At 36.2% G+C, this 12,024-nt stretch overlaps 1 protein-coding gene and 1 non-coding gene across 2 annotated transcripts in view; both read left to right on the top strand.

The window, feature by feature from the left end:
• LOC120226887 (F-BAR and double SH3 domains protein 2-like) overlaps positions 1-12,024 on the top strand; it is a gene marked incomplete at both ends in the record, with an annotated part of 82,561 nt that overhangs the window by 17,922 nt on the left and 52,615 nt on the right. The window contains one exon of the mRNA XM_039225058.1: positions 8,267-8,400. Within this exon, the coding sequence (XP_039080989.1) occupies positions 8,267-8,400 (134 nt within the window). The remainder of the gene's footprint in view (positions 1-8,266; positions 8,401-12,024) is intronic.
• Positions 7,837-7,942, top strand: LOC120226889. The gene has a single exon (XR_005527114.1). It is a non-coding gene; the product is annotated as a U6 spliceosomal RNA (small nuclear RNA).

The following is a 12,024-nucleotide window of genomic DNA, read 5'->3' on the forward strand; positions in this document are numbered from 1 at the left end:
AATAGTTTATTGTCAAATTATTTTCCACATAACACTCAGTGCTCATCCCCAAAGTGCCCTCCTCCATGCCCATCCCCCCCTTCCCCCCACATCCATCAGTCCTCAGTTTTTGTCAGCATTCAAGAGTCTCTCATGGTTTGCCTCTCATCCCCTTACTTTTAATATGAAGGTATCTTCCAGTCTAAAATGAGTTTCTTGTAGACAGCATATAGATGGATTTTGTTTTTTAATCCATTGTGCTACCCTGTGTCTTTTGATTGGAACATTCAGCCCATTTACATTCAGTGTTATTATTGAAATATGTGGGTTTAGAGTCTGTAGGTTTTCATTCTTTTTTAAGGCTGAATAATACTCCACTATGAATATATTCTACATTTTTTATACATTCATGCATTGTTCAATACTTAAGTAGTTTCCTTACTTTGGCTTTTGTGAATAGTGCTGCTGTGAACATGGGGGTGCTAATGTCTTTTTGAGAACCTGATTTCAATTCTTGTGGATAAATACTCAGAAGTGGGATTGCTCCGTCACAGTATGATAGTTCTATTTTTAATTTTTTGAGGAACTGCCATACTGTGTTCCTTATTGTACCATTTTGCATTTCCAGCAGTGTATAAGGGTTCCTGTTTCTCCACAACTTCACCAATGCTTATTATCTTTTTTTAATGTGTATATAATAACTATCCTAATGGTATGCAGTATCTCACTGTGGTTTTTACTCGCATTTTCCTGATGATTAGTGACACTGAACAATCTTGTATTTTTCTTTTCTTTTTTAAAAAATAATATTTCCCCCCACATGGTGTTTGAACTCATGATCTAGAGATGAAGAGTCATATGCTCTACTGTCTGAGTTAGCTAGGCACCGCAGTTGTATTTTTTATTATCAAATTTTGCTCCACTATTAGCTTTTTAATTTTATAATCTTGTATTATTCTAATACGAGTTACCCTAGAGATTCCAGTGTGCCTCTCTGACTTATTCCAGTTTACCTGGAATTGGTACTTACACTATTCTCCACACTTTCAATTAACTTAATAAAGTTTACCTGGAATAAGTATTTACTACATTAGACACAATATAAAAATATTCCAACAGTGTAATTCCATTTGCCTCCCCATTATAACTTTTGTGCTGTCAGACCTTTTGAATTTGACCATATGACTCTTGTACTTTTTATGCATTTTCTGTATTTCCATCTTTTTTTTTCTTTCTTTACTTTAGTCTGAATATTTTCTACCAGTATCTTACAGTTCACTAATACTCTGTTTTGCTATTTCTAATCTGCTTTTAAAACATATTTTGGAGTCTTAATGTATTTTTCAGTTCTAGAATTTTTATTTTATTTTTAAAAAACTAGTTATGTGTTTCTGGTGCAGTTGTTCTCCATATTTTTCCTTTACTCTCTAAAATAGTTATTCCTAATTTATGGTTCATGATTCCACTGTCTGAATCACTATAGGTCTCCTTTTTCTTTTTTAAAGTTTATTTATTTATTTTGAGAAAATAGAGTGTGAGCGGCTCTGCACTGTCAGTGCAGATCCCAATGTGGGGCTCAGTCCCACAAATGGTGAGACCATGACTGAACCAAAATCGAGAGTCAGACACTTAATCAACTGAGCCACCCAGGCATCCCAAGGCCTCTTTTTATCATTTACTGTTTTTCTTGGGTTTGGGTTACTGGGGTCAACTGTTTTAGTATGCCTCACAATGCTGGACATTGTGAATGAAAATTATAGAGGCTCTGGAAGATGTTTTTTATTTCCAAAAAGAGTTAAGTTTTTTGGCAGGCAAATAGAATACTGTCAGATCACCTTGGTCCTGTTAGGGTCTGGTTTTAGTCTTTCTTAGGGCTGGTCTGTTTCACCGTTGTCCATATTTCTAGAGTTTTAACTCTAAGTATAGGGTGCCTACCAAAACCCTTCTATTTTGACAAGACTTGACTCTAACCTCTGTCTTCTTAACATCATCTAGCTGCTCTGATCCTCTGGCAATTGCTCAGCTCATTAGCCTTTCAGCTACTCTACCAGATGTTTTGGGGTTTTACCCCATACATGCCATTTAGAGGTTAACTTGGGGAAATTGTATACAGATCTTTGGACTTGATTCTCTACAGCTTACTTCTTTCCAGAATTTAGCCTCCCAAGTTTTTCCTCTTGTAGTATCCTTAAACTCCAATATTTGTTTCCTTAATCTAATAAGAGTGCCTGTTTCTCTGCACCCTGATTTGACAAAAGTCCTAAGGAAAAAAGTCACCTTAAATGTAGAGCTTACCTATGGGCTTCCCTTCTTCCATATATAATAGTCCTGTAAGACCAATGTGTATTATTGCTCGTTAGTGCTGGTAGCTTTTTAAAACCTCTTTGTCCAACTTTTATAGTTTCTAGAATAGAGGAAGGTAGTCTGAAACAACTTGTTCTGTCATTATCATAACCAATTTTGTTTTCTCTCAATCACATTTTAATGTTCACATTCTTTTAAAAATTTTCTCTATTTTGGGGGCACTAGGGTGGCTCAGTCAGTTAAGCATCCAACTTTGGCTCAGGTCATGATCTCAGGATTTGTGGGTTCGAGCCCCGTGTTGGACTCTGTGCTGACAGCTAGCTCAGAGCCTGGAGCCTGCTTTGGAATCTGTGTCTTCGTATCTCTCTGACCCTCCTCTGCTCATGCTGTCTGTCTGTCTGTCTCTCTCTCTCTCGGTAATAAATTTTAAAAAACATTTAAATTTTTTTTCAATTTTTCTCTATTTTGGCAATTTTCTTTTCTAAGACTTGGGGTAAATTCAGCCATGTTACAACTATAAAACGTCTGACCATTGTGATTATAATGACAATAATATTGTAGCTTTTTCTAAATCATTTTCTGTATGCTGGCAATTGCTATAAACGAAAACAAGAGCCATAATAATCTAAGACTTTTGCCATTTTTAAAAATTGAGGTATAATTGACATAACATATGAATTTCAGGTGTATAATGTAATGATTCGATATTTGTGTATATTGCAAAATGATCACCACATTAAGTCCAGAAGTCTAATTAACATCCATCATTTTATTGATTCATTAGTAATACTTTAGTTCATATCTTTCTCATGCGTACTAGAGTTTATGTTTTTTTGAAGTATTTGGGATTTACATTGGGATAGTACTTTAGAGTTTGTAAACAGCTACCATATCCATTATAGTCTCATTTGATTTTCCTATCAACTTGTTAGGTATGTAAATCTTATTATTTTACAAATGATAAAACCTAGGCTAAAAAATGTTAAAGAGACTTAGTAGTAAATAACATAGCAGGAACTTAAATATACTACTTCCTAATTCCAAATCCTATGCAATCTTTTAAAAACACTTGAACTTTAATATTTAAAAAGTTTACAGAAAAATACATACAGTTCCTTTACCTTGGTATACTACTTAATTCCCTTACTCCTTTTATCTTCTTAGTTTTTTGCGGTAGTTATGATTAATGCATTGATCATTTTTTAGGATATCTCATTTTCTTCTATTTCCCAATTAATTGTGCATGTTTCTATACAATCATTATGTTTACTGTTTTTAATATCTGAATGAATTTTTTATTATTCTACTTTACTCATACCTTTGTTTTTGGACATTACGACTAAGTCTGCAATAAAAATTAAGTTTTTTCTTTGAAGTTATTTTCTTAGAATGAATTTCTAGGACATGACTACTGGGTTAGAGAATCTACTGGTTTGTAGGACTATAATGTTTTGGCTTCAGTTGCTGTTTATTTTTATTCCTCTCTTCAAGTTATTGCCAAGTATATCTATCCTAAGGTAGATACCATACTTCTTTAGGTATCATACTTTTAATTTTTTCACTAGAACCCTAGTATCCAAGTTTGTCACCATTTTATATGATTCCTTATCCTTAATGTAAACTTGTGCATTCATTTCTGTGTCTGCTTAGTGCTGATAACTTTTTTTTTTTAATGTTTTATTTATTTCTGAGAGAGAGAGAGAGAAAGAGTGAGCAGGGAAGGAGCAGAGAGAGAGGGAGACACAGAATCTGAATCAAGCTCCAGGCTCTTAGCTGGCTGTCAGCACAGAGCCCTACACGGGGTTCGAACCCATGAACTGCGAGATCATGACCCGAGCTGAAGTCAGACGCTTAACCGACTGAGCCACCCAGGTGCCCCAGTGCTGATAACTCTTGTAAAGAGCTGGGCTTATACTGTACTAAGTCTTTTTTTTTTTTTTTTTAACATATAGGCATTATTAAGTAAGCTTCTTTTTAAATATGTAACTTAGTCCATCTCAGAAAACTGGATTCCTATGAAAAAATTTATTTTAAATTTGGAAAGGAAATCTTAGGTAATCTTTTTCTTTGCAAATTAAGTTTGATGACTTGTATGTAATAAATATTTTTGGTGCAGGCATATCTCAAAAACATTGTAGGTTGGTTTCAGACCACTATGATAAAGCAAATATTGCAGTAAAGTGAGTCAAATGAATTGTTTGGTTTGAAGTGTATATAAAAGTTAATGTTTGTACTATCGTGTAGACTATAAGTGTTCAGTAGCTGTGTCTAAAAAAAACAATATACATACCTTAATTTAAAAATACTTTATTACTAAAAATGCTATCTATTATCTGAATTTTCAGTGAGTCATAATCTTATTGCTGATAGAGGGTCTTGCCTTGATGTTGGTGGCTTCTGCTGATCAGGGTAGGGCAGTATGTGCTGAAGGATGGTGCAGCTGTGGCAATTTCTTAAAATAAGACAACAATGAAGTTTGCTGCATCCATTGACTCTTCCTTTCACACATAATTTCTCTGTAGTGCCTGATGGTGCATTTTACCCACAGTAGAACTTCTTTGACAATTAGAAGCAATCCTCTCAAATCCTGCTGCTGCTTTATCAACTAAAATTACATAGTATTCTAAATTTTGTTGTCATTTCAATAGTCTTCACTTGGAGTAGATTCCTTCTCGAGAAACCACGTTCTTTGCTCATTCCTAAGAAGCAGTTTCCTGTCCATTCAAGTTTTATCCTGAGATTGCAGCAATTCAGTCACATCTTCAGACTCTACGTCAGATTCTAGTTCTCTTGCTATTTCCACCACATCTACAGTTCTTCCATTAAAGTCTTGAACCTTCAATTTGTTAAAAATGCAATATATGCAGCAAAGGAAAGCAAAGTGCAATAAAATGAGGTGTGCCTTTGTTTTGCTATGTGCGGAGCTCTTTCCTTTGATGAAAACTCAAATTACTCTCAGTTGAAACAGTTAATTTTGGTAATGGAAAACATTTAGTTAAGGATTTACTGAATGCTAAGGAAGAATATATCCCAAAAGGTCTCTTCATTGTACACATAGGCTATCTATCTAATATTATTTGATGAACAGTATCTTAGAAACTTATGTAAAGGGAAAGAAAAAACAAGAACAGAATCACCCTGAGTTTTCTGGTGATATTTTCGAGAAATCTTTCAAAAATATGAACTATAAGTTCTGCCTGATGCTGTCATATGTATAGAAAGTAATTTAATTAGTAGCCTTTTATAGATGAAAATGAATTAAGTAATCAGGTCTAAGAGATACATCTTATTCTTCAATGGTAGGGAAGTGAGCAGTGAGTGGCCGTGTGTGGGTCTGTGCACATGTATGCACATAGTTCTCAGGTGCCCATGGTATTCACTTTGCGTGAGTATTCTGATATCCTAGCCACATTATGTGCAATCCCCCATGAAAAGCTTTGACCTATTGTGCTTAGTTTCCTCTCAAAACACTCAATTTAGCAGACCCTTTTAGTGCATGTAAATTACCACAGGGTTTTGAGCTTCCCTTCTTCATTGATTAGTTTTTCTGAGATGTCAAGCTCTGTTGTTTTGGATGAACATTTTGGTTTTAAATGCCTTATACCTCATTCCTCTTTTAAATAATCCATCTCATTTTCCCATTAAACATGGTTGTATTTTTCAGACCATGCCCTAGTTTTTGGTTCTTAGTAATCTAACTAAAGTCATAGAACACTTTCTGTGCTCTCCACAGCTGCAAACGTGGCATTATTGGGATGTTTAGCACTTTTCTGCGGGAGTGTCAGGTTGTCATGGCATTATTTTTTACTATTTTAAGATAAAGTATCTCTACATGAGACTTTAAAAATATGATCTTCACAAAATGAGTATGTACTGTAATGGATTACATGGTAAATGACAGCATCATTTTCCCACTATCTGACTTTGGGTAAATTATTTAACCTCTTTAAGTCTATTTCCTTATCTTAAAATAGGACTAGTATGAGTACTTTCACCAGAGTCATTTGGAAAAGTAAATATGATAATATTTATAAAGTACAAACTTAGTGCATTCTGCCTATGCGTGCCCATAGGGAGTCTTCTTAAGTGTAACTAAACATTGAGACTGTCATGATTATCGTAGGCCATACCTGGCATGAGGCTTACTTAGAAGGACGTTAGAACAGGGAACACAGTACACCAGCAGGGCAGCCTCTAGCACTAGTATATTTAGTTCTTTCATCGTTGTATGCCTCAGTCTACATAGCCAGCCACAGTTACTCTGTTTGGTTCCTCAGGTAAGAGGTCTAGGGCAAGAGAATGAGACTCACATGTACTCACTGTAGGGTAGCCACAGGCCCTAGCGGAGACTAAAAGCTTTTATTACAACTTTACAGACAGAGCTTCCAAAGTCTATGCGAAGGACACATCCAGACACAGGAATCACCATACTCTCAAAAGCCTAAAGCTAGGGCTTCTCTGCCAGATATTTATAGTTCATTTGTACTTTGATGCAATTTGCCTATCAGGTTCATAAGCAGTGTTGCCAAATAACACAGTTGACATTGTGTCTTCATCACGTTTCTGTTGAAACACAGACCTAGAAAGTTAAGCAAGGGTCCACTTTTCATGCAGAGGAGAAAAAGGTGGCTTTTTAACCCTTTATTCACAGCCTGAAACTTGATAAGTGCTCAATAAATATCCCCATAGAGAACCTTCCAGGTTTTGTACTTCTTGTAAAGTAGTTCCTTTCTTTTTATTTTTTTTTAATGTTTATTTATTTATTTTCAAGAGAGAGCACAAGTGGCAGAGGGGCAGGGAAAGAGAGACACAGAATCTAAAGCAGGCCCCAGGCTCTGAGCTGTCAGCACAGAGCCTGACATGGGACTCGAACCTATGAACTGTGAGATCATGACCTGAGCTGAAGTTGGATGCTCAACTGACTGAGCCACCCAGGCGCCCCAAAGTTGTCCCTTTCTTAACACCTAATAATTTCTGGGAAAGTCTAGCCTGTATGTCACACGTGTAAGTTTGTATTTTATCCGTGCTGTTCCAGTGTCCTTGCTCTACTCCATGCTGTTCAGCCTGGCACAGTAGTCCCTCACCAATGTCTCCTCCTACTTTGCTGAGTTTTTTGTCAGTCTCCACTAAATACTATTTCAGGCTCAGAAGTTTTTCAGTGAGGGCTTCCCTGAATTGGTCTCAGGCTGGTAAAACTTTGCAGTGGTTTGTTTCAAACTGTGAAAAGTGTTTCCCCTTTGGATATCCAGAAGAGTTCCAAAGCATTGTTACTTTGGCCCCAGTGATAAGAATTTATTGATTAAATATTTCTTCGAGTTAATTGTGTCTGTCCCTTCTCCCAGGGTATATATATGTATCCAAAGAATTGAGCTGGCAGTAATTTTAAGTGTAGTAACTGTTATGTGGTACCCGGGTTTCTTGCTTCTCTTTTTCATCTTGGACTTAATGCTCAACTTGTCAGATTTCACTCCTTCTTTCCCAGAGTAGAATTTTTAACTACCTTTACACCAACAGTTCCCCAAGCATATAGAGACTTTATTAAGATTATGAAGAGTGCTCGCTTTGGCAGCACATATACTAAAATTGGAATGATACAGAGAAGATTAGCAGGGCCCCCGTACAAGGATTATGAAGAAATACAGAATTGCTTTATCCTTTTGCCTTTAGTGCCATGATATCTCCAACAATAAAAGCATTTTCATTGTTGCTCTTCTTTTGCCTTACCTTACTGTCAGTCATCAGTGGCACTGAGGTTATTTCTCAAAGCAGAGTTGTAAGCAAACTGGAACAGTATTCAATACCTTACTTGAGATGGGAGTACCAGCTGTTCACTAGATTTTAATTTGCAATTTGAAGGAGACTAAAAGTGCTGATTTTTCTCCTGGGTTTCCATCCTGAGGGCATGGTATATAGTCCTTAGGACAAATTCATTTTCTGTAAGCCTGAAAACTAATATCATAATATTTGCACTTTGTATTTTAAGTGTGTGGACCAGTTGACGAAGATCCAAACTGAATTACAAGAGACGGTGAAAGATTTAGCTAAAGGCAAAAAGAAGTACTTTGAGACTGAACAGATGGCTCATGCAGTACGGGAGAAAGCTGACATCGAGGCAAAGTATGTGTTTTAGCATTTCTGAAAAAGTAATTATGCAAATAAATGTTATTTTTGCCAGTACTTTGTTTTCTATTAATATAGGGCATAGACTCATTCTTAGGTTATGTTGGTTTTGTCTGACCTATAAATGGTACATACTTTCAAATTTTTCTTTTATGTTGGCTGATCTCATTTAAGTTAATATAGCAATAAGAGTATGTTTGATCAGTTTTCACTTTCAATTGAATTTTGAAAAGGAAAGAAGACAAATGAACATTGTATTGAAAACTTAGCAAAAGCCTGTTGAAGTTGCTATGATATCTGAATATCAGAATTTAAGAGCCTCATTTTTTTCATGCTACACTCTAAATGAGTTGTAGTTGGAAATCGCTGATCCTCAGCATGCCATTGAAGGACCTTGGCATGTCAAATAAGTAAGAGCACTAACCTCAGTATAGAAACCCAGACCCGGGCACAGTTTCTCTTTTATGTGAAGTTCTAATACATAGACTTTTTAAATGTGGGCCTTAGCAACTGTGTGAATTTTACTTTTAATATATGTGACTTATAAGTCCTTTATTTTGAGAATAATTAGGAAAAAAGAAATCGTCATTTGGTACAGAAGGAACTGGCAATTGGTAATTAAAAGAGATATACAACAAGCAGTAGAGATTTTTGCTATGACAAGTTGAGGAAAGATAAAAAGGTTTTGAGAAAAAATAAACCTGTGTCAAGGAATGATACTCCAAAGAGTGAGGAGAGCTGAGATTCCCATTTAATGCAAAGTCTAGGACTCTGAACTCCTAATCATGAAATCAGAAAGGTTATGAACACTTGTACAGACTAGCAATTAGTGGGCGAGGTTCTTTAATATGCTTTTATCTGCAAGAAGTTAAGCAATCTCATAAGCCTCTTGTGAAAATTTAGCGTATCCTCGAAAGTTTATTTAGTACCAAAGGATGACAGATGAATACTCATGAAGTACTTAATGTTACTGGAAAACATATTTAACATTTCCCTAATTTAGTTTATTGTTTTAATGATTTTTTTTGTGAGCATACAAATATTTCCTATACTTTCATAGAATCAATGAACCTATCTTCCCAATAAGACCTGAAGGATTTAGATTAGATGATCTCTAACAGGAATTTCCTGTCCTAGTGGTTTTTATGAATTTGTTTTTTAAAACTCTCAGGGATTCCAGAACAGAGAGTTGACAGATTTGTAGAGCATATATAAATACCTACTTTAGCTAAGGGCCACACAGTATAAATGAGAACGATTGCAAGGCTGTTCCTAAGAAGTCTGGATTTGACAGGGTCTAATTCACAGATGCTGATCTCAAGAAACTGCCTTCTTATATGGTCCAAATTCAAAGGGGTTGTAGCAGATAAGACATTTTAACTCAGTGTGTAACTTCTCTGAAAGATTCATTCAACTATAGAGTAAGAAATGTCTCTTTATCTTCATTCACTCACTAAACATTTATTGAATAATTATACTGGTTGCTGTGAGTACAAAGATGAGTAAGATAAGCTTTGTTTCCTTAAGAAATGTAAAGCCTAGAATTAAAGACAAATGTGTTTAAAAGTAACGTTATGATTTGTTTATTCACAGCAAATTCAAAGAAATTAAGTGACTAATGTCACTCAGTAACTAACATGCTTATTTACTGTAATTGTGTGAAAACACTGTTTTGTGAGCCTAGAAAATAGATTCATTTTGTGTAACAAAAAAAGAAACCTTTATAGAAGAAGTGGTGTTTCCACAGAATCTTGAAGAAGTTGGGAAGGAGGATCAGAAAGGGGAAGTGAAAACTAGACTACATGTAGTTTCAGTAGGTGATTTGACAGACGGTAAGATGTGCACATTAGGACTGAGCGCATAAGGAAGAGGGATACCATTTGAAGGGAAGAATGAGTCCCATTTTGCATATGTAGGTTCTAAAGAGCCTATAGGACATAGAGGTGAATAAATTTGGTAGGGGCCCAAATATCTAACTCTCAGATGAGAATAGGGCCTGAAGATCTTGGTTTCAGAGCTGATTGCCTATCAGATGATAGCGATAGGGATGAAATCATATATAAGATGAGAAATTGAGTTTGAGACCCTAAGGAACATTAATTAACATTTGGAAGTATGAAGATGAAGAGGAATGTGCAATACAATTCAATTTTTGTATATATCTAATTTATTATAGATCATAATTTTTGAGCACAGGAACTGCATTTTTCTTATTTTTAATGTTTATTTTTGAGAGAGAGAGAGAAGGGGGAACACAAACAGGAGTTGGGGGGCAGAGGGAGGAGGAGACACAGAATCTGAAGCAGGCTCTAGGCTCCAAGCTGTCAGTACAGAGCCTGACACGGGGCTCAAACCCACAAACTGTGAGATCATGACCTGAGCTGAGGTCGAATGCTTAACAGACTGAGCCTCCCAGGCGCCCCAGGAACTGTATTATTTCTATTAATAATACCTTCTTAAGTACCACACAAGAATTATATGAGGATTAGCAAATGAAACAGAAACTAGAAACTTAAAACCTTATATTGGAAAATCCAGGTGCAACTCAGACTATTTAGATAATGACTACAATAAAAAATGAGAATCCAGGATACCCTAGTCTTTTTTTTATCTTGAACAGGCTCTCCCAAATTAATGTGGGGAAGTAGTTAGGATGCGTATGTGAACATCTCTGTTTCTCTTTTGTTAGAAAGGTCATAGGCTGCTTTTGCTATCCTCCTTGCATTTGCTGTACAGAGACTGGCTCGCTGCACCTTCCATTCCCAAGTGGTCTGCACCTTGACTTCGTGTTATGGCATAGCTTCTAGCACATGTCCTGAATTCTCCCATGGCAATCACCATGACACTGCAGTCAAGACAAACACTGACGCTTCAAAAGTCACTGGTCGTGGGAGTGTTGGTCATTCCTTAGTGTTGGTTGACTTTCTCCCTCTGGTTATCTCTAGTTGTCTGGGTGAGACCAGCATTTTGTTGGATTATTGTTTCCTTCCCAAACTAAAAGAGATTGAGAGAAATCAGGACACCAGAATGGGAGAAGATTAAATAGAACAAAATCATATAGGGCAGAGAGAACAAGGACTTTCTCACTGTGTTCTAAATACTATATTAACAGTGGAGAGAGCACACAGACAGGCACCCAAACAAGGACTTTTTAAAAAAAATTTTATTTTTATTTTTTATAGTTTATTGTCAAGTTGATTTCCATATAACACCCAGTGCTCATCCCAACAAGTGCCTTTCTCCATGCCCACCACCCCTTGTCCTGTCTCCCCCACCCCCATCAACCCTTAGTTTGTTCTCAGTATTTAAGAGTCTCTTATGGTTTGCCTCCCTCCCTCTCCTTAACTATTTTTCCCCTTCCCCTCCCCCATGGTTCTCTGTTAAGTTTCTCCTGTTCCAAGTGAGTAAAAACACAAGGACTTTTAATGGGAGAAAAAATGGAATTAAGGACTTTCAAGAGCCCAAAAATATCATACTGTAGATTGCATTGCAGGTGTTGTTACAGCATATTGCACATGGCCCTGAAAGCCTGCTAATTTTTGCCTTCATAGATTGGTTATCCCTAGGCTTCCTTAAGCTTTCTTATAGGAACTAAAGTGTGCGAAATTGTATAATGGAAAT

Source organism: Hyaena hyaena, unplaced genomic scaffold (assembly GCF_003009895.1).
Source record: "Hyaena hyaena isolate Hyena2069 unplaced genomic scaffold, ASM300989v1 scaffold_1887, whole genome shotgun sequence".
In the NCBI taxonomy this organism is placed as follows: Eukaryota; Metazoa; Chordata; class Mammalia; order Carnivora; family Hyaenidae; genus Hyaena; species Hyaena hyaena.